The sequence below is a fragment of the Pagrus major genome, chromosome 6 (genome assembly GCF_040436345.1).
Source record: "Pagrus major chromosome 6, Pma_NU_1.0".
NCBI classification, from domain to species: domain Eukaryota; kingdom Metazoa; phylum Chordata; class Actinopteri; order Spariformes; family Sparidae; genus Pagrus; species Pagrus major.
In genome coordinates, this window is record NC_133220.1 from 35344403 (window position 1) to 35368236 (window position 23834).

At 40.5% G+C, this 23834-nt stretch overlaps 1 protein-coding gene across 1 annotated transcript in view; it reads right to left on the reverse strand.

The window, feature by feature from the left end:
* Positions 1 to 10802, reverse strand: part of cadpsa (Ca2+-dependent activator protein for secretion a) — a 218921-nt gene extending 208119 nt beyond the window's left edge. The window contains exon 1 of the mRNA XM_073468331.1: positions 10452 to 10802. Within this exon, the coding sequence (XP_073324432.1) occupies positions 10452 to 10802 (351 nt within the window). The remainder of the gene's footprint in view (positions 1 to 10451) is intronic.
* Positions 10803 to 23834: the final 13032 nt, after the last annotated feature.

A 23834-nucleotide genomic window follows, 5' to 3' on the forward strand; every position in this document is an offset into this window, starting at 1 on the left:
CTCTGTATTACCAAGACCACCAAGCACCGGAGGAGAAGCCAGAAAATTGGCCCTTCTGTGGAGAGGCTGTCAAGTGACCCACGAGTGCTTTTTTGACAGCTTCTTTATTTGACAACTTACATTAAATACAAAAAGTTCTGTCATCACCTCATAACATCCTCGAACACACAGAGAGTACTGCTGCTGGACACACACCCTTAAAGTACTTACACATGCGCAGAATGAGCAACATTTTTTTTCATTGTGGAAATGAAAGAGACATCATTTTTAAATACCCCGAGATACCATTTAACTGTATAACCTGCCAGCCCTAAGCTCAACAGCAAGAGAGGAGTAACAGAGAGTCGGAAAACATCGGTGGGTGAAAACGGCCTCTAGAGTTGGAATATTTACAAATCTTATCTGTAAGAATGTTTTTGAGAGCATATTTTGTTCATTTATTACACTAAATGCTTTGAGAGCTTGTAAAACATAGCAGCTGCCACTACTTTGTATCTCCCAGATTAAACTTGCCTCTTGGTGGTTCTGTTCACTTTCTTCCTTCACATTGTGTTGATGATGTTACTTTATGTTTTAAGCTAAAACTCTGCCCATATCTTACAAATCACCCATTTAGTACAGTTAGTAGAGTTTTGAGGTGCATGTATTTGCATTTATGCTACTTTATACTTTAATTTCATTACATTTCCAAAGCAAATATTATACTTTCTAGTCAACTACACTGATTTTAAAGCTACTCGGTACTTTTAAAATTCAGAGTATTAATACAAAATGTAATAAACAGATAAACAATAATGTATAGTTAATTCATCCATAAAAATACATTATCATAAGATAAAGTACTACACAAAGTAGTTGAAATTAGATGTCAATGGCATTAATGCCTAACCATTACAGCTTTATTAATGTTACAAGAATGAATAGTGTCCAGGGCAGTTTCATTCACTATCACAAGTGCAAACATTAAGAAACAGGCTGGCCGGCAGTGTATGGTGTAGGTTTGTCAACAGCCACAAGCTCTGACCGTCAGGACCCCACGAGTGGCCAGCCCTAGCACTGTCCATACAAATGCTTGTTCAAGATTTTTTAGCAGTTGGAAGTTGGTCAAAATGAAACAGAACTGGAGGTAATGGGTGTCCGTCTTCACGGCACAAACAGGTGCTCCGATGTCAGGTCTCACATAGGTTCACAATGGTTTATTTCTGTCTTCAAAGCATCTCTACCGGCAACAAGACATAAAACTGCAATTTGCAAAGTCCTCATAAGACAGGTTTGAACATGAAAGAAAAATTTCAAAGAAGGAACAGCCATGGCTTTATCTCTTTCCAGCCCACAGCATCTCAAGCCCAGTGCAGTACCACCCACTGCCCAGCTGACTGGCAAATGTGTTTGAGAAGGCGTATGAGCTCCACAGTGTGATCTAAACACAGAACGCCAAATTAGACTTTTATTCTCCGTCTACCTCTACATATCCTCTTATAACAGACAGACTGACTCTGACATAGTGACTGAACTATGACGCTGATCTGTTTTTGAATGGCTTGCATTCAAGAGCCTTTGAAGTGTTCTCTGTCTTTTCATTCTCTCTTGCAGTCTAAAGTTGGTTTCCTATTTTATTAGTGATGAATGAACAGAAAGCTACTGATGTGTAATGTTTGTAGAATTGTTTCTACATGAACTAGTGAGGGGATTTGCACCTACAAGGCAGCTACCGTTTCTCATCTGAGCGAGTTCAGTGTAGGAGCAAAATGATTAATTATGATGAAAACATCATAACATCATAGTGGAATGGTACATTGTGTTTGGATCACACAATGTGGAGGGTGGGGGTAATGATAATAACAAAAGAGACTTTTATAATTGGGAACTCAAACATCATTACTAAAATTGAAATAGTAATTTATTGATGTAGCATGTAAGCAGCAGTGTGGAGGCTAAAGCTTTGAATGCCCTCCATCTACTTTAATGAATGTATAGACTATAAAGGCATTTATGTGGACACATACACACCATTACCTTGTTGACTTACACGATGTAATGACTGTGTATGTGTTGTTTTTTTCATCTTGGCTGTGGTTGAAAGCTTGGTGTTTTTCAGCTCTTTGAGGAAATGCCTAACGATACAGTGAATAAATTCTGTGAAATGTGGTTGATAAAAAAAAAGCATATGATGAACAGAGGAAACAAACTAACATTGTGAACATACAGTGGGGTCCAAAACTCTGAGACACATTGAAAATCTCTAATATTATCACATAAAGCTGGAAAATGATCCTAAAGTTTTAGGATTCAGAAAATAAATGAAAAGAGTTAAAGAGGGGCTTTCTCAGCATCAAAATCATGGCTAGACTAAAGGTTTCTAGGGGGGCAGAGCATGGAACTCCATGTGACCACACCATCAGAAGATCAATACATCAAGCTTATTTCCCTGAGAGATAGAAAAGCAACTTCATCACAGATACAAAACACAAGTCTCCAATCAGCTGTCAAAAGAAGGCTGACAGGAGTGATCTCAGAGTAGCAGTTTCCAAACCACGTCTCAGGAGGTGAAACAAGGCCCACCACTTGAGGTGGGCTAACATGGGAGTCTACTGCTGCCTTGATCGGTTAGTTTGTTTGCAACTTTGGTATTTTAACATATTATCCTGACGCGCAGTTGGCACCTTGTGTGGCAGCCTCTGCCGTCAGAGGGCCCTGCGATGAGCTGGCGACTCGTCCAGGGATATACCCTGGCCTCCGCCCATATGAACACTGGATTTGGCCCCAGTAAGCCCCGCAACCCCCCGAAAGGGGGGATAAAGCGGCAACATTCCCGCGACCCTCACGGATAAAGCGGTCAAGAAAATGAACATATTATTATATGACTATTTTGCATATTTGTGTCGTTTCTTTGTCATGCCCTGGTGTGTAATGGCCTTTAGAACATGCTAAGACTGACATTAGCACACACACACACACACACACACACACACACACACAAATACACACACACACATTTAACTGGTATTTCTACATAGCTGTCAAATAAATCTAGTGCAGTAAAAAAGTACAATAATACCCTCTGAAATGTACTGAAGTAGAAGTATAAAGCTACAAAGAATGGAAATAAATTAAGTACAGGACTTGCGTAAGTATTCCATTGCTAGACATTGCTATTTTCAAGTCTAGATTGCAAGTGGGTTATTTGCGTCAACAAATATGCTAGCAAAGTCAGTTCATGCACTATTCCACACTTCATACATGAAGACGGTGAAGTGAAAGGCCCTCAGTGCACATGAGACCAACGCATCTTTCATCATGCGCTCCCCAGAGTGCAGAAGAATCTCGTGGGATCTCACGAAGCGGATCAACTGTAACATGATGACACCAAAATAACATGTTGACTCTGACTGAAGATAACAAGAACTTTAGTGAGTACTGTAGAGGTGATGTGCTCTCACCAGTGCCCCTTGTGTGAAATATGGAGTCAACATGAGGAGGAGCTTTTATAGTGTTTATATTTTACCAGTGTTTATATGTTCATTTGTTATACAAGAAAGACCTTCTATGTGTTTGAGTGCAAAGGGTGCCTTAAAGGTGCACTCTGTTGTTTTCTGCCTAGACAAACTAAATAAACAAACTGACCTTAAAGCAGAGATGGGGACTCGAGTTTGCGACTTGGACTCGAGTCACACTTAAGTCGCACCTTCAAAAGACTTGAGACTCGACTCAGACTTGAGATTTGGGACCCGTGAACGATCTTAATAATTTATTTTTTATGGCGCATCAACATTAAGAAAATGTCTGACGAGCTGAACATCATTCCAGCTGTGTCTCAATTCAGGGGCCGCACCCTGAATGAATTGAGACACAGATTCCCTCATGCGTAACCTTATGCATTTGATGCGCACTGCGTGCGGCCACCAGATGAAAACAACGCTATGTCGATGAGCACAACAACTGCTGCTGCTCTCCCGTTTGTCTCCCCTTTGCCTACAGGAACTACACACAAGGCGCAAACAAAAGAATCGCCAAATGCAACGTTTGCAGAATGAATATAAAGGATGCTGGATGGACCACATAAAACTTTATCAGGCACCTGAAAACACACCCGGATAGGTCAGTCACTTGGTAACGTGAAAGTTAACCTCAGTTATTAATTTTAAAGTAAAGCTTTAATCGTGTGGGTTTTTTTTTTTATATTGCATTGCAACAGACTGTTTTATATACCAAACAACTAATCAGTGCTGATAATACTCTGTGCTAACACAGAGGAGTGATGATAATACAGTACAGACTGGACAGACTGGTGAGGAGAGCTAGCTCAGTAGTGGGCACAGAGCTGGACTCTCTGGTGACAGTGGCAGAAAGAAGGACCCTGGACAAACTGCTGTCCATACTGGACAACACCCACCACCCTCTGCACAACACCTTCACCAGGCAGAGGAGTGTGTTCAGTGGCAGGCTGCTGTCCCAGTCCAGCTCCACCAACAGACTCAAAAACTCTTTCGTCCCCCTGGCCATCAGACTGTACAACAGCTCTCAGTAAAGGCAGGGAGGACAATAGATAATAGACAATGGACAATTTTTACCTCTATTTGCACATCTATTTGCACTGTTTACTGTTTGCAATGTTTACTGTAGCTACTGTTAATTTTAATTCTAATTTTATATATTATATATGTGTAATGTATGTCCTGTATTTTGTACTTTTGTATTTGGACTTGCAAAAAATGACATCTCTGCCTTAAATGACAACAAAATTTCATACTGTTTTACTTTGTTTATATGTGGCAGACTCTGCCACCTTTCTAGCTTCAAACAGCGTTCTGGGACCTTATTTCCCTCTGAGAACAGCTGGTTTATTCACTTATGGAAAAAAAATACATATTTCTGAGTTTGTATTTTTACCTCAATAATATTGTAAACACTAAAATTCTGTGTCTGAATTCCTTCTCCAAAACTACACAGTGCCCCTTTAAAAACTCCTCTACAATCTTAGGTCATTTTTTCTAAAAATATGAAGTAAGCTAAATGACAAACAGTTAAAAAAGACTCTGTTCTGAGGCTGGATTTGTAGTTTTTACCGTAGATGCAATTGTCAGTGGGATTTTGAATGAGAATTTCTTGCTTATGGAACAGAGACAACAAGTTCTGGTATCACTTCAGCTCTCTATAGCTACTTACATATTGCACATCAGAGTACTGCTTACAGGGTCAGTACCACTAACAGATGCATTCTGAGTAAGGGTTGATAACACAGGTGTAGACCAGCTCAGCTGAAGCTTGAGTGGCATTTAAGTCACATGCTTCATGTATGTCATGGTTTATGTCTGATCCGACTGCACTTTGTCACATGACAACAATACAGCAGTAGATACTTGGATGTCTTTCAGGCTTAAACACTGTTCCATCCATCCTTGCTCCACATGTGCCAATTTATTGGATATGATGAGGTGTTTTTTTCCAGGAGAAGGAACAACATGACCAACCAGAACTGAAAACGACACAGCAGCCCGTTCATGGTCAGTCACAGATATACTGTTTTTATCTTCATGGCTTCTGCCTGTTCTCTCCATTGATGTAGAATCATAATTCAGGATGACATCTCAGTTTGTATGATTTACACCAGCACCCCCCTCCCTCACTCAGCGTTCTGTGGTGTTCTTGTATAGATGTTGAAAGAATATTCCACTAACTTTCCATGTTATTGTGTCATGCTTTAAAAAGCACATTTCTTTACATGCTGATAGAAATAATGGGTCATTATACAAACAGGTGCTCTTGGATTGTATTCATAGCACCAACCATTCAGTGAATACATCCAGCTAAAGGATATATTGTGTTGGTCTCCAGGAGCTGCACAGCAGCTGCCGGCTGCTCCTAATACTGCTCCTAAAACTTAACTTATTCAATGGACGGACCATCATTACCAGCATTAAGCTCCACTGCTAGCAGGACACAAACAGGCAACCAACACTGGGTTGTTAGCTATGAACACACATTTCTTTACAGATTTTTCTGAAAATGGAATAGACATTCTCTGAATACGTTTATTTCTTGCCGAGAGTTATAGACGATCAGTACCACTCTCATGTCGGTTTGTTGGAACTGGAGCCAGAAAATGATCAGCTTGACTTGGCATAAAGCCTAATACAAGGGACACTGCTAACCTGTCTCTGTTCAAAATGTACCTACCAACACCTCCAAAACTCACCAGTTAACATTTTGAATTGCTTTTGAACACAAAAATGTAAGAATGACAAGCGGTGGATTTGCAGTAACGTAACACGCTGATAGTATTTCTTGGCAAACAGCAACAATGCATGGTGACTTCCAAAGGTCTTACCAGGTTGCCTGGCAACCTCACAGCAATGTCAAGATTCCAGGCCCTCAAGGCAATGAGGCCATAGATACGGTGTGGTGAGTCAGCCTTGCGGCCAGTTTGTTCCAGTAGGCAACTACTGCCCAAAACACATTTTGCCCACAGACCACCATTCCAAAATTGATTTCTGTGAAACTGTGACAGGACACCTCCAACTGTCGAACAAGCACAGTCATTACTATTTTTCCTCATTAGAGAGAACAAAAGAATCCATACTATGCATCCCTAATCATTTTCAAAATGTGGTTTTGAAATTAGTTTGATGTGGCAGCTTCTTTGCTTTTTATAAGAAACAGATGATATTAGTCCCGTTGACAAATTTGACAAAAAGTGACCAAAACGTGTCAATTTTGACAAAATGTGACTATCCAGAATACACTTGCCTCTGTAGCATTAACAGCATACAGTATCGTTAATAATTATACATTATTAATAACTATACAACCCTGTTTCCAAAAGTGTTGGACAACATAAATAAACGTAAAGAACAGAATGCTATCATTTGCAAATGAACTGTGTTCATTAGTAAAACAATAGTTTTACAAAGTGTTCCTGTTCCTGAGCCCAGATAGTAATCTGCTTTATACAATCATGTGTTTCACAAAGTGGTGCACCTCGGTCCATGTGCCCGTCATACCCAGTGATTCTGTCATCTGTTACCAATGAACCTGTTTACTGTGGAATGTTCCAAACAGGTGTTTTTGGAACATTCCACAACTTTTACAGTCTTTTGTTTCCCCTCTATCAACAAGAAGCAGATATTTACAAAAAACAATGAAGTTGATGAGGTCAAACCCTGAATATATGTTGTCTTTGTACTTTTTTCAATTGAGTATATGTCAAAAAGTATTAGCAAATTATCACATTCTGTGTTATTTATGTTTTCACAGCGTCACGACTTTTGGAATCAGGGTTGTACAGTCATATATAGACATGGGGGAGACAGGAGCTAATTTCTTTTCCAGCAATAATGTTACTGTTTTTTTTTTCCTCTGCTTGTTTTCACAAACAGATGTTTCTGCTTGCTATCTGTAAAACACAATCCCTGTGTGCCAAATGAACCATTTTCATGAATTATGATTCTCTAATCAGTCTGAAACTACATGCTAGCCATTATAAAGTCTAAGAGGAGGAGGACATAATGGTGACTGTATATCTGTCAACATGTTTTCCTGGCCCCTACTGATCAAGAATCGGTGAGATGGATTTTAAATATGATGTATGAGAAATCTGTTAAGTGTCTCCTGCAGTGAATTTGTATCTTAGAAAGGGGGCTTTATTATGACACCCGACGTTGCAATTTGTGGACAGGCCGTTTACTGGGAGAGTACACTGTTTTTTTCTTACTTTTCAAATGTCTAAATTTTACAAATACACTCACTGTTGAGCTGTGCAAATGGGCACAATTACGCACACATAAAACATTGATTTTTTCTTTCATTTCATTAAGTGACTGCCTCAGTAAAGCCTCCCTGTCTTGGGTCTTTGTCATGGGGATGTGCACATAAACTCTTGAAGCTACAGAAAAGCATAATCTAATCTGTAAGCCTTGTGAAGGAAACCTGGTTTCACATGACACTTTATAAATCAAATTACTGCTGAAACCATGTTTAGTCAGATTACTTACTGCCTGTAATGGTGAAGAGTGTAAAGTTTGGTGTTGAAGACGTAGACTAGACTGTCAGTCTTCAGTTGTTGTGATGAGGTATGCTAACGGTCAAAATGACTTTTGTTGGTGCTGTAACATAGTGGAGTAATAGACCCTTTGTGTGTACCTGTCGATTTCATACTCCCAACAAAAAGGGGGCATATTACCATACTAATCTCTAGCTGCTGCTAACTGTAGCTGGTGTTAGCTTGTAAGCTCAATAAGTAGTGCAGCTAGCAGTCGTTTTAGCTGACTCTACCCGGACCATGAGCTCGGAGCAGTGTTGGTGTTGTTTAATATCTGACACGAGAGGTATAAACTGGCTAGGGGCTAGCTGGTTAGCATGCCAACTTCAATAGATATCTTTGCAACACAATACATGGTCTTCCACATAACGTTCAAGATGAATAAATATATTTGTATATGCATGTATTTCTTCACATTCTGTTGATATTTTCAGTCAAGTTTTGAAGATTTCAACACAAATTCTTACATATTGCACCTTTAACATTTGTAAGTGTGAAACCACTGTATATATTAAAGGAGACCTCAAGACAATTTTTTAGCTGTGTTTTTGGCGAAAGAACCGGGTATTTTAAGCCAAACATGATCTTTTCCAAACATAAGCACAGCTCTCTTGCAACATGAAAATTAAAACTGATCCTAAAGAAGTGTAAAATTGCAACATAAAGAAATGTAAAGTCTCAACATGTTTGCAGAGACATGAACTGCCAACATTTATTCTGGCAATTGGGTCAACCTCCTTGAACGGGGGGCTTGGGAGGCCATTAATGCTTTTAATGTGAAGGAGACAAGAGAGAGAGAGAGACTGACTGAATGGCAGAGAGAGAGAGAAAGAGAGAGACAGACAGACTGACTGACAGAGAGAGAGAGAGAAGCAGTTCAGTATAAGTCACATTTGAAGCCCATGTAAAGTCTGCTTGAAGATGTTTGTTAAATGCTTTCACATCTGCATGGCGGAGATGTGATAGATTGATAAATTGCAGTCCGAGCTCAAAGTTGCCACATCCAGTGGACAGCCCGGACATGTTTCAGCCATGACTTTCAGACCTCCATCTCATGCACATCTGTCTGAACAGATACGCTCCAGCTGTCTACATCAGCCTTGTAATGGATCGCAATTTGTGTCCTCAACTACCTTTTCTTCCTACTGACATACATAACTACTGTAACTATTTATCAGGCTGAGTGCTGTCAAAACTTGTGTGAGAACTGCATAGCACTGCTGCAGCTGAAAGGATCCCTGGGTGCAGACACAGATGGAGGACTGCAGCTGCTGCTGCTGACATGCTGCTTACACTACGCAACTGGTGTAGACAGGGTGTAGGCTCAGGGCCACACGGTCAGTGAATGTCTGTAGCTCCAGTAGAGGTACTGTTGGTCTTCTGGTTCAGAAACAGTGTGAGAGGATCTCAAGCTCTCTTTCTCATTCTTTACACAAGTACATCCTTTACTATTTATATGCACAGCCAAGTGTGACTCCTTGTAAAGAAACAGCTGCTTCTGCTGTTATCTCCATATCTTGCATATGGCATCTTTAGAAATGTAATGTTTCATCTTATTTAATAATGATCTCATATACCTCAGGTTGTATAAGGTAGTGTGATGGTCGTAGTAATATCTTCATCATAAGGAACAACATCAAAGCTGTTCTACTATAGAAAGAAACCTTCCTCCCAGACAGAGGATGTCATTCAGTGCACTGTTCAGTGCTGTGGAGGAGCTGTTTCTCCTGTGCAATAGATGGCTCTAATAAGAGCTCAGCTTGAGACGAGCAGAAGGAGGCGACAGCACTGATGCTTCTACACCCAGAGGCAAGTCACATATGCAGAGCTACTACAATGGGTGGGAACAACATGAATACACAGTCTGGCTTGCTGTCTCCTCTCCTGCTCTCATGTCATCCTTCAGCCTCTCCCTGTGTTGTTTTTAGTTTTGATGATCACATCTGGCTGTTTCTGAAGCCTTCAACTCGGTGTAGGTTAGTTTAGCTTTGTCATCATCAACCCAGGATGTTGGGTGGAGGGAGAAAAGAAAATATTTTCGATCAAGTCGACATCAGCTCGTGTTGAGTTACTGCCATGCCTCTGCTAGATGCTTTATGTGCAGTGAGGTAGAGTACCTGTCACCTCAGACTGCACTTCATACACCACAGTCGATCAACTACCTTTTCTACTGAAAGTACCGATACATGTGCAATAGATTGAATATGTGAAGAAGCTCGTCTCAGGCTTCAGTCGACCGAGTGATATTTTGGGTTCTTGAATATTCGACTGAAAATCTCGCAGCTACACGGTGCGCTATGGAAGCAACAGTTGGTGCCATGTATGAGTGATTCCTTCTAGAAGTGACGGCTGCATTAAGAGCACAGTTTGGAGTTGGGTCTAGGTTTGTGTCTCCCTTTCACTCTGATCTTACCTTCTGCTGCCTTCTGGCCATATCAGTAGGTTGCTTTGCGTTGAATGGATAGGCGATGCAGCGCATCACAAACACATACAGCTGGAGTCTCTTCTTCTTCTCCTCCTCCTCTCTCTGCATCTTCTCCAGGTCTTCTTTCTCCTTGTCGCTGCCCACCGACGGGCTGGGGCTGGAGGGTCGGCCAGCGCCGCACCCGCGGCCCCGGGGCTGGAGCCCTGTGCCGCCGTGGCCGTCGGCTGCTCGGCCCGGGGACAGCCGGGCTCCTCCGAGGCTCTGCGGGGCCGCCACCTCTTTGTGCTCCACCTCCAGTATCTCATCCCCTTCCTCCTCACTGGAAGACGGGTCCAACATCCTGCCGAAGCTTGAACGGAGACTACTCCTGCTGAAAAGGTAAAACTGCAAAAGTAGAGAAAAGGATGCCGGTGAGCTTCAGTGTGAGCCACAGAGAGGGAGATCCAGAGGGAGCCGGGCTGATGGCACTGTTGCTTTTCAGGAAAAAAACTGCCGTCAGACCAGTTTCAGTCTCAGCAAGGAAAACCAAAGTGGTACAGAGTCTAGTCGTTGCGTGATTTCCGAAGCTTTCAAGTGTGCGAGTCAGTAGCACATAGGAGGGATTTATGATGAGAGCACATATAAAGGGGGAGGGGTCGCAGCGAGGAAAACAGGAGGAAACAGCAGGAGGAGGGGGGGCAGGGCTCGGAGCTGACCGCGGTGCTGAAACCTGATCCCTGGCTGCTCTGGGATCAGTTTGATCAGGTTGTGAGCACAATAGATGAACGGCCACCTGATGATCCAGAGGAGTAAAAAGCAGACAGCATTAGACAGCACCAGACCGGAATCATAGCGCTTTGGCTTTCACAATAAAAGCTTCACTATTGGTAAACTCAATGAGCCTTTATTTAATTAATTAAACGTAGAGTCTGCTAAAATGCCATGCATGAGATGTAATGATATTTTTTATAAATGACCATAGGTCTTTTAAGTATTTAAAGAAATGTGTCATTGTTTTGGATTTGTGAGAGTTGAGCAGGTTGTTCAGGTAAAATGGAGCAGCTGATCAGTGAAGGTGGGCAGAAGAGACAACACACTTCAGCTGAAATCAGACAAGATTAACAGTGAACCGAAACTATGTCTCTGATGTGCCAGAGTAACAACACAATGCTCATGTGTGTGTGTGTGTGTGTGTGTGTGTGTGTGTGTGTGTGTGTGTGTGTGTGTGTGTGTGTGTGTGTGTGTGTGTGTGTGTGTGTTAAATATTTGTCAAACAACTAACTATAAAGCAAGGAATCTCTGTCTGTCTGTTTGTATGTATGTGTTATTCACATATCCCAAGAAGTTTCATCTAATCCGCTTCACACTTGATTGGTTTGTTGCAAGGACCCAAGAAAGTGCAATTTGGACACGTGACACATATATTATTAATACATTTTGAATAACACTCTGTAGCAGCATGGGTGTTGTTTCAGCACTCTGGCTTATGTTCCCTCTCACATGATCTCATGGGGAAGCAGACATAAACAAAATGGAGATACGCGTGGTACAACAACTTGCTGTAGTAACATGTTACAATGAGAGAAACAAAACAAAAGTAGAAGGTTAAACGAATCTGGATGAGTGGGGAGATGCAATCAACACAGGTTTTCTATTCTTCAGTGAGAACTGGAGGTGAGATTTGAAGTTTCTGTCACCAGTTAAATGCTAGCTAACATTAAGATGTTTACCAGCTGCTCCAGGATGCCTCTCACATTGGTTGTTGTGGTCCGGCTAGGAAAGTACCGATGTTATCATCCATATTTTAAATTGTAAATCAAATCATGTTTGATATTATTGAGGCAGCCTCGATGAGTCTTAAGACTGGATCTTTAATCCCCTCACATTACCGGATCATCTGTGCCCAACAACATGTTTTACACACGGAACTGAACTATTTTTTTTAAAAATAATAGAACATTGTTGACAAAAACACACTAACTTTAAGATAACATTCAGCTTCCTCTGGAGCCACCAAAGGCTTTATACTACTTCAGACATGCAGTAGCACTCCCTGCTGTAGTTTTTAGGAAGAAATTTTAACCAGACAAGAAAGATCTCGATTTTTTGTGTCTAAACAAACTAAATAAACAAACTGACCTTAAAGGACAACACAATTTATACTGTTTTACTTTGTTTATATGTGGCGGACCCTGCCACCTTTCTAGCTTCAAACAGTGTTCTGGAACCTTATTTTCCTCTGACAACAGCTTGTTTATTCACTTATGGAAAAAAAATACATATTTCTTGTATTTTTACCTCAATAATATTGTAAACACTAAAATTCTGTGTCTGAATTCCTTCTCCAAAACTACACAGTGCCCCTTTAATATGTAAAATTAGTGGAGTTTTCATTTTGATACAATTCCCATGTCAGGGAAGCCTCGTTTCGAAAGCAGCTTGATAAGACTGTATTGCTTCCTCCTGTAACAAGAGCCAGGAGCTTTGCTGCCAAAGTGCATCTGCAAAGAGGTCTTTGAAAGTGAACGTTGGTGTAAAGATATTCCCTGGATACATATCGAGACATATGCACCTGTTTGGCACCCTCAATTTCTGTGTAACTTCTGTGTAAAAATGTTTGCATATATTGCCAATTTTACTTGAAAGTCATGGCACATCTTAGCTAGGTGGTTAGCTAAGCTAAGATAAAATAAAATCAATATCCCTTTTTTAATTTCAGCTTTTGTATCTGAAATACCCTCTCAAAAGTTCATAAAGATTTTGCCTTGTTGGTAAACTTACTTAATTAGCATTTAATTCACAGACTAATGAAACCATTATCATTATTGTGAATGTAAATCAACCCATTAGGTGCAGTCCATCATCATATCATGCTTAAAAAAAATATAGCAGCTAAATGTAATGAATATATCTTACTCAAACAATTTTGGACCCATGACAGAACAGTGGTAAACAGGCTTACGTAATAAAGATGACACCACTACACATTTACAGTTAACAATAAAAGCATCCAAATCCAAAAACCCTCAACAATGGACACCAAATAGAGGCATATGCAACAATTTTCCCCTTCAGTTGGGATTCATGAAATTTATAAAGAATGAAAAATAACTGACCACACTCCTGCCAAAAGCCAAGGCTAAGACCGTCCCTAAACACACAAAAAATAAAATTAGGTTATTTTTTAAAAATCTTGTGTGACACGGAGCAAACTTCACTGTTGTTTTACATTTCCTGGCAGACCACCTGACCACTGCCAAGGGTCAAAAACTGCATTATCAGCAACCACAACACAGACTCCACTGTAGCAAATAAGATCAGATAAGCTCTACTGTCAGTCAACTGGACTGAGCGGAAAGTAAAATTATAATTATTATTATTATTATTATTATTATTATTACAGAGGATGTCATTCACTGTACAGATTGTAAAGCCCATTGAGGCAATGTAATTGTAATTTTGGGCTATATAAATCAAATTGATTTGATTATTATTATTATTATTATTATTATTATTATTATCAGTTCATGAATTATGTGATATAGTTGGAGTAGATTGAAATACTGTTATTTGTAGTAGACAAATAAGGGTAATTTCTTGCTCTACTCCAAAAATGTAGTGAGTCATAGGTGCTCCTCTACACAGAGCAATAACACGTGCAAAGTCATTATAAGAATCAAAAAGTAAGATTAAAGATATAATAAATGATAAAGTACTGAAAGACCAAGGACCATGGCAAAACTAGAAACAATTAAAGGATGAAGTCAATGAAACAAGAATTGAATAGAGCAGTAACACACCCTTTTTCTCATCCAGTAAAGGACATGAACGGGCCAGAGAAATGAGGAGTGTTTTGAGCTGTTTCTTATTGTCACTCACAGTATGTGATTGTCAGATATGCAGTGGTAGTGCGTTCCATAGTTTTAAAGAAAAGACACTAAAGGATACAGGCAGCCAGTGTAGGGAGGTGAGCACTGGAGCAATATGTTCTCTGCTTGTTTTTGTTGATTTCCTAGTTGCTGCATTTTGCATGAGCTGAAGTTTGCTAATTGATGTCTTTGGCAGGCCAGTGAACAGGCCTTTACAGTGATCTAGTCATGAGATGATAAAGGCATGGGTCAGTTTTGGTGCATCCTGAAATGACAGAGAGGGTCTAACTCTTGACATCAATCTACCACTGCAAGAAAAAAGATTACTCTTCTCATAATCTGCTCCTTATAGTCTGTTTTGTTCTTCGTTTGTCATCATGTTGCTATAATGGAATTATTTATCTTTTTTAATGTTGTCCTCTTCTGTTACACATACACACTGTACACACTCATCGAATGACTCATCATTATCTTAACTATGTCACTTGTATATAATTGCTTTGGCAATTGTTTCAGAGCTTTGGGACCAGTAAAACTCATTTAAAACTGGGGTTGGAAAGACTGTAAAAACCAGTAAGAGCAGCTAGTTTGTTATGTTCAACAATCTCTCAAAGCTTTTTTAGGCTAATAAATGCATGAATAAGAAACTCTGGTCAATGCCACAATCATGTAAACTCCAGCAAAACAGCCATCATGAGTTAGCAGAGGTAGCTGCTGAACTACAGGCTCAGAGGCTGTGTACTGTAAGCGTAGCACATCCTTGTCATTGATAACCATATCCAACATGGCTACTGCTAGCACTATTAAGCTTGCATGTAAGTATTGGGAAATTTTGGCTGCACTTTCACATATTAATGTTACAATTACAATTAATCACACATATGTAATACTGTTCATAAGTCACCAGTTTAGTGTAAGAAAACACAACGCCCTCCTTCCATATTGAAATATAATTATAATGATAAGTATACAATATTAATAATAAGAATGAATACAAAGTATAGAAAGAGAAAGATTGTCTATGAAACAGGAACCGCTCTCTCTCCTGGCTGTCAGTGCCTCACATATATCTGGATCACTTGCCGATGTCTTGGCCTGCTCAATTGCCCTCTTGGATCCACACCCTTAACATATATTTTATAATTTACTTGTATCAGATATTTTTTTTCATTATAAACTGTAAACTCTGTGATTTTGTTGGTCTGTTCTGTATACACAGCATCTATACAGGTGTGTCCGTTCTGGGAGATGGATCCCTTCTCTGTGGCTCTTCCTGGGGTTTCTTCCATTTTTTTCCTTCTAAAAGGTTTTTTAATGGGGGGGATTTTTCCTTCCTCGAATCGAGGGTCTAAGGACAGAGGATGTCAAGCACATCTACACCAACTCAAGAATACCATTCACAGGGAGAAGCAATAAAAAGTGGGAAATGAATTCATTGATGTCCACAGTGGAATTTTATATTTTCCTTTACAGCACTTAAAATACTAGCTGAGGAAAGTCCATTGAAATTTTTCAAATCGGTCAATGCATGTGTGTAGTCATTAGTCACAAGGGTTTACTGGATTTTTGATTTTCCACACAAACACCTGTAAAACAATAGGTTAGGGATTTCACATCTACATTACTTTCAGGAGGTGGTAAAATCAGCTGTCATTGAGAGGGCATCCATTTTAATTGAGCCCCCAGATTGGAGGAGTATCTACAGTGCAGAGGACAGTGGAGATGAGGAAATGGTCTGGACAACAGTTATGGATGATAAATTAAATTACTAATAAATTATTAATTGATTTAATAAAAAGTTAAATTTCCCTCATAGTTACAATTTTCATGAACTGCTGTTCATTTCGGCCTCAAAGGTCACTGGAAAATCTGTTTTAAAATGAATTCTGAAAGTTTTGGAACATGTGACAAAAGGAACCTGTATTTCCACCAGTGTTTTTGTGAAAAATGATAAAATGAGTGACCCCTTGCGTTTAACAACTGAAGTTGTATAAATATAAGTAAGATATAAGCTAATGTTTGGTACCATTGGATTCCGAACAACTTATGATAAAAAATATGTGGGGCTTTTCCTTAACATGCTGAAAATAGCCATTAGTCAATTATGGGTTAAGCTAGGAATAAGTTCTCTGTTGGCTGTTGTGTGTTGGGGTGGTGGCATCGGGGCTGGTGAGGCCAGCAGACTGAATAAGCTGGTAAGGTGGGCCAGCTCTTGTGTCAGGCTGGAACTAGACAGCCTGGAGTTAGTGGTGGCAAGGAGGATAAAGGACAAGATCAAAGCCATCCTGGAAAACCCCTCTCACCCCCTCCACGATGAGCTGTGCTAGATGGGCAGCTCATTCAGCCACTGGATCATCCCACCTAGACGTAAAACACTTGTGCCCGCTGCCATCAGACCGTACCACAACAGTGGAGACCACAAAATATACCAATCATTCTGGGGCCAGTGCTGCCTCCTCTCCACTCACTCCCCAAACCACAACACACACACCTATTTGTCACAGAGTATGTGGCACACTTGGGACACTCACATGGCCTCTCTGTTGGACTGATTTACATATTTTGTTATATATAATACTATACTTATTACTATAGCATACTATAGGCCTACTTTGATATTCTATGATATATTGCTGTAATGTACTGTAATATGTGTTGTACTTTATGAATACATTAGAGGGAAGGAAGATGTCAACATTCATGTTCATGTCCTCCAAAATCTCGACCTAAACATGCCAAAATAACCCTCTGTGCTGAATACGATGCATGAATCTATCCTCTGGTACAGTCACAGAGACGAATAATAGCGGGGATTGTGACCTGTTGTTTCCCCAGTAAACACACTACACTCCTCATCGACTGTTGCAGAGCGGAAAGACTAAATGTCTGAAGGCGGGCTGCCCTTCAACGAGCAGCCAAAACCAAGTTGTTAAAGCCGGGTATGTATGGAGAGGCAGCCCTCCCTGTAGGCACTCTGTCTGTCTGCTCTCTCAGCCCAGAGACACAGCTGTGAGCTGATGGAGTAGGTGTGTTTAAAGGGGAAAGTACAGCTGGCAATCTGGTCACCACTCTAAGTCTAGTTTGATAAGGATTCTGTTGTCTAACATTTGATGACTTTGTCAGATGTTACCTACGTTGTTCTTAGCCAGCAGATATTCAGTCATGGGTGACTCCGACGTCTTTAAAATAGATGGGATTTTTTTGTCTAATAGTTTGAGTTCTGACTTCTTTAATTGCATCAATCATAAACAAGACAGAACCATGAAACTCATTATGAATATGGTCAGTGATGAAACCTCCCTGCCTGCCAACAGACAACCTGATGTCTCAAACCTGTCCAAGTCTTTCTGCAAGAGTTTCAACTTTTTACTTAAACTAGAATTAATTGCTCAATAGATATTAAATTGATTCAACTATATCTTCATTAATGGGAGTTTATTGTGGTCCTTGGTATTTATATGAAGGTATTACGTGTGTTGTCACAATTGCCCCCAAATGCTGTTACAATGGTCCCTGCACATGGGGAAGATGAATCACTATTGTGACACTTACATTGACTGTAAAAACATTTGATGACTGAAAGGTCTGACCCACTAGGTAGCCAAATGCACTACTCAAGACAGTTCAGGTTTCCAACAACAAAAGTCTTTACTTATGTAATGTTCGGTACACAGGAGATTAGTCAGCAAAGCAAACATGAATAAATAGGATCAGACAGAGGCAAAAGTCAGGATCAAAAGCAGGGTAAAAAAAACTAGGAAGGCTATCAGTAGGAGAAATGCTGGAACGCTAGAAGACAGGGAACACGCAGACTAAATACACAAGGGGGATGGGGATAATGAGGCACAGGTGAAACACATCAGGGAGGGGTGGACATTCATAACGACAGGAAAATACACAAGGGCGGGAAAGAATCTGAAACAAGAGGAGGGTTCGACACCAAATCAGGAAACAGAACTGAAAGACGAGAAAAAAACAAAAGCATGACCCTAGAGCAGAAGGAGACATGACAAAAATGTTATCCAATTAATTCAAAAATCACCTTTTTGAGTTGTTAGTTCCAACAAAGAGACATTTCCTCTTTAAGCTTTTTGAAAAGTGTATTTTAAATAATTGTTCAAATTATCAAGTATTTCACAAACACAGAGGCTGGAGAAAAAGTCATGTAAAATAAAATCAGATTTGCATAGTGGAACTTTCTTCTCTCAATAATCATCTCAATCTGAGAGCCACTGGATTGAACTACCAAACTTTATATAAAGAAGTTAAATCAGCTCCACCTCGAGCATCTACAACAGTGAAACACACAGTGATGCATCAGTATTAACACTCTAATTTTGTCATGTATAATAATCAGTCACAGGGGACATTTTACAGAGGGAGTACTTCTACTTTGATGCTTCAAATGCATTTTAATGTCACTTGTTCAATTTTACTGAAGGATTTTGAATGCAGGGCGTTTAATTGAATTGGAGTACTTTTATATGAATATACTGGTGCTTTTGCTCAAGTTAAGGACCTGAGTACTTCTTCCACCACTGCCCACAGCACACAGACACAGTACACCATATAGACAGATGCCAAGCTTGTGACAACCCCTGAGCTGGCCTCTCCCTCATGGAGCCTGGTGGGTGGAGTAAGGTCATGGGCTAGGTTCAGCTCACCTGTTCTGGCTGCCAGAGTATATAAGCTGGTGGCTGACAGCCCTTTACTCTCTCCCTTCCTTGCAGCTGGCATCTACCCGGCTTTGTCTTTTGGTTGTCTTATTATTTGTGTGCACTTTGTTTAACAAATTACTGTTTTACGTAAAATCTCTTGCGCGTGCTCCCTCCTTGTCACAACCCTGAGCCAGTTTGTGACAAATGGGGGCTTGTCCAAGATACAAGTCCAGCCTTTGTGTGATGGTGTCAATGGGTATGTTTGCAAACCCTGTAGATTGTTAATGGTTAGGTTGCCAGTTCTCTGGTTGCCTTCTGGTGCTGGTGGAATCAGTGCATAAGTACCCACCACAAGTATCTGTTCGAAGACTAAGGCTGGGAATAGACAGATAGTGATGGAAATAGTTAGGAGATGGGGAACTTGGACTCTGTTATGGCCATCTTTTATCTCAACATTGTACATTTCCAGTACATGCATTTGTACTTTGTCTTTGGGGTTTATGATAAGTTAAAATGGCAAGTATATACAAAATTGGTGCCCTCAGCCTGGTCTTGTGTGCTGGTTTGAGCCTGGTATGCATTAAGATGGTTAAGCATGTGGTAGTATCCTGTTTGGTAGATAAGAACCCAGCGTATTAGTAGTGAGGAAGTTGTTACATTAAATGCTGCATGTGCAACTTTGCAGCTTGGCGTGGCAGTTTTGGTAATAAGCGCCATAGCTCACATTTTGGTTGGTTTTGTCTCTGTAAGCTTTGTTGTAGCTCGGTTGCCTCGTTGTATTGTGCATCTTGGATGACTTCGTTGGCAAGTGAGCCTTTGTTTAGAGGAACCTTTGGGTATGCTACTTTGGTTTAGCGCTTGTGTTAATTCCAGTTTTATGTGTTTGGTAGCTGGGAGCATATATACCATAGCACAGCATGCTTTATTTATTTTTATGAGCTCTGGTCCTCATTTGAAGATCGACATTTTGTTCTGTACTTTGGGTCAGGGGGTTGAACCTTAACTCCTGCTGAGTTATGCTTAACACACGCCAATCATCTGAGGTTAACTGTGATGTCTCATCCTATGCACTTGTGACCAGGTTGGTCACGTGATGACTTTCCAAGTCACATGATTGTCTTTTACTAGCAGTTCTTCATACTTAAATTGCTCCTCTGGATCAAAGGGTGCTGGGTTGGGGATGGAATCTGGTTAGAGATGGTGATGGTTGGAGGTTTCGGTCGTATGTATTTTTGGTGAATCTTGTGTGACAGCCACTCACTCCAGTGTAACGAGGACACTTGGTGAGGACCATCGGCTAAAACTGGGGAAATGTTGGCTAGTTCAACATACATGCTTAATGTTATAGACTATGGAAGCCCTAAAGGGCCATGCATTCATACATTTTATTTCCTCCGTTTTCCCGTGATAACGAGTTAATTTCATTTGTTTTCTCGAGATCTTGAGTTATTATCTCGAAATAACAACTGCTGTTTTCCCGAGATAACGGGATAATTTTCTCGAGATCTCGAGATAACGAAACTTTGTTTTCCCGAGATAACGATATAATTAATTCGAGATCTCGAGATAACGAAACTTTGTTTTCCCGAGATGACGATATAATTAATTCGAGATCTTGAGAAAACAAAACGATAGTGTAGTATATTAAATCATTGCAGGAAACATCATTCAGTGTAGCAATGTCAGAGGAGCAGGAGCATATCGATCACCGCGTCACATATCTTTTCAATTAAGGCCTGATACAGGCTGAAATAGCATTATGCCTTGCTATTACAGATAATAGACACATTAGTGTGCGTAATCTAAAAAGACGGTTAGCAAGGCTTCAGCTATATCGGCGGCGCAATCTAAGTGAGCCTGATGTCGTAGTTAACTACATAGCTGACCAGCTACGAGGTCCCGGGCGTCTCCATAATCTCAGGCCTATCATGTCATTATCATCATGTCATTATCTCGAGATAGATTAATTATATCGTTATCTTGGGAAAACAAAGTTTCGTTATCTCGAGATCTCGAGAAAGTTATCCCGTTATCTCGGGAAAACAAAGTTTCGTTATCTCGAGATCTCGAATTAATTATATCGTTATCTTGGGAAAACAAAGTTTCGTTATCTCGAGATCTCGAGAAAATTATCCTGTTATCTCGGGAAAACGGCAGTTGTTATTTCGAGATAATAACTCGAGATCTCGAGAAAACAAATGAAATTAAATCATTATCACGGGAAAACGGAGGAAATAAAATGTATGAATGCATGGCCCTTTAGGGCTTCCGTAATAGACTTTGTTTTGTATATTTACTTTTTTTCTCACTTCAGTTGTCGAGGTGAAACCTTGCTCTTAAGAGGAGGGGTGTGACGACCCCTGAGCTGGCCAACATCAGACAATTCGGCTCTATTGATGCCTTTAAATCTAAACTCAAAACTTACTTCTTTGACTTCACCTTTAATTAGCCCTTGACTTTGATTGCTAGCTTCTTCAGTGGGCTGGCTTCAGTCTCAATGAGTTTCTTACCTGTAGTATTAGAATTCACATTGTCCTGCTAATGAGAAACAATTGGTTAATTCTGATTAACATTGTATTCCTCTGCTTTTGTTTTTTGTCTTCTGTTCCCACAAGCTGCAAGCTGTGTCGCTCTCTCACTGTCCACTCTCTATAGCTTTCTCCTCCTCCTCTCTTTTCATTCAGACTCCCTTCTGATGGACCACTGGCCACTGGGAACAACTCTCCTGGCTCCCCCTGCCTCACACATTGACGGATAATTGCTCTCCTCTGTTTTACTATCTCCTTATATCTGTATTTCTGTAAAATGTGATGCCTCTTCCCTCTGATGTTTTCTTTTTTATTGTTAATTATCCTGTGTGGCCTGCCCTCTTCCAGGTCACCATGGTGGAGAGGAGGTCGTGTGGCTCGGGCACTGTTTGGCGATGCCTCGGCCTGCTCAGTCGTCCTCCTGGATCCACACACTTTACATATATATTATAATTTGTATCAGATATTCTGTCAATGAAATTGGTAAACTGTGATTGTGATGTTCAGTTTTGTACATGTGACATCTATTGGTTGTCTATCCATCCTGGGAGAGGGATCCCTCCTCTGTGGCCCTTCCTGAGGTTTTTTCCATCTTTTTTTCTCCCTGGTTCTCAATATGGTTCTATAATATAAGTTTATCCTCACTTGAATCGAGGGTCTAAGGATGGAGGATGTCGTTCACTGTAAAGATTGTAAAGCCCACTGAGGCAATGTGATTGTGATTTGGGGCTTTATAAATAAAATTGATTTGATTTGATTTAGTAACTCGTTAACACTAAAATTGCAGTGCTGAGAAAGGTAAATAAAAAATCTTTATGTGACAGTGAGGCAGAGTTACACCGATGAGCCAGCAACATCTGAAAAATTTAAAGGGGCAATATCTCTGTACTTGTGAACTTGAACAACTTGGGAACATCTGAAACATGACAAGGCACCCAACTAGACACTGATTTTTAGTATCTAGTAAAGACAGCTTTTAGACAAATATAGTGTATTTGACTGACAGGGCTCTTTATTAGTGGGTTAAAGGTGCAATTTGTAAAATATGGCCAGAATTTGAAGGTAGCTCCAAAAACATAGGGGGGATCATATCACCAGAGTAATCGACAACTGCTGCTCTTTGCTAGCCATCCTTGGCTGTAACTAGCTATCACTAGCAAAATTGACTCGTGGCTCAGTTAGCCATGGAGGCTGTCTCGCAAGAGATGGGACCTTGGACCACAGGGGGACTCGCCACAGGAAACAGCTCAACTGGATTAGGCAGCCTGAGAGTGAACATGGCTGGACACTGAACCAGGACTGAACACAGCCTCTGAGACAGAGGAATGATGGTCCTTCGGAATGGGGGTTGCCCCCCGACAGTGCATACTGTTTGGATACAGTACGGAGGTGATTTATAATGGCTCTGACCAGGACTATGACTTCAAGGACAACAAGATGGGGACAGGAGGGGCATGCAGTTGGCGAGAAGAGACAGAGTTAGGCATTAGCAGTAGGGGAAGACAGTGTGCAGAGCCAGAATTTATTCACATCTTACCTGCATTGGATTTATTTCTGACCAAACCAGAGGTGATTGTGAACACTTTGCTGAGTTTTATTTAGTTTAACAGAGAGAAACTTGAATGTAGACAGTGTAGGCCTACAGTTGTTTTAGTTCTGTATAGTAAGGAGAATAGAAGTAAGAGTATTTAATTCCTTAAAACTCAGGGAGTTTATTTTGTCAATGTATTATGCTAACAGCTGACATATATCTGCCTGCTGAAACTACAGGGGGCTGTCAGACTATTGCTTCCTGCCTGTAAAAAGTTATATAATGAGGCCGGCGGGCCTAGCTGGTTAGCATGCTAACTCCAGTAGACATCTCTGCAACACAGTACAAAGAAGTCTCATGCCTCAACACTGCTGTTTCTTCTTTTATCCATTGATAATTTTTTTTTAATGTTTTAAACTACAGTTCTGGCCATATCTTACAAATTGCGTCTTTCAGAACATGTGGTCTCTCCATGTGTTCATGATCGCTTACCTCCCACTTTCTACAGGCCACGGATGCAAGTTGCAAAACAACATGGGGTTGCAGTGCAGGAGGATTTTTATTCTTTACAAAACTCCAATCCAATTGAATTCAACATAAGTAGAGATCAATATTAATAAGCGATTAATACGGTAACATGAAATGCAGGATAGGCTGAAATAAAAGAGACATATATAGATTGATATATCGAGCGTACTGTCCAAATTAACAGAGAGTTTAACTGCTTTCCAAAAAAAACCTGTATGTTCCTGAATGCAGCATGACGTAGCAGGTCAGAAAGGCTGTGAGAGGACGTGCGCGTGGCC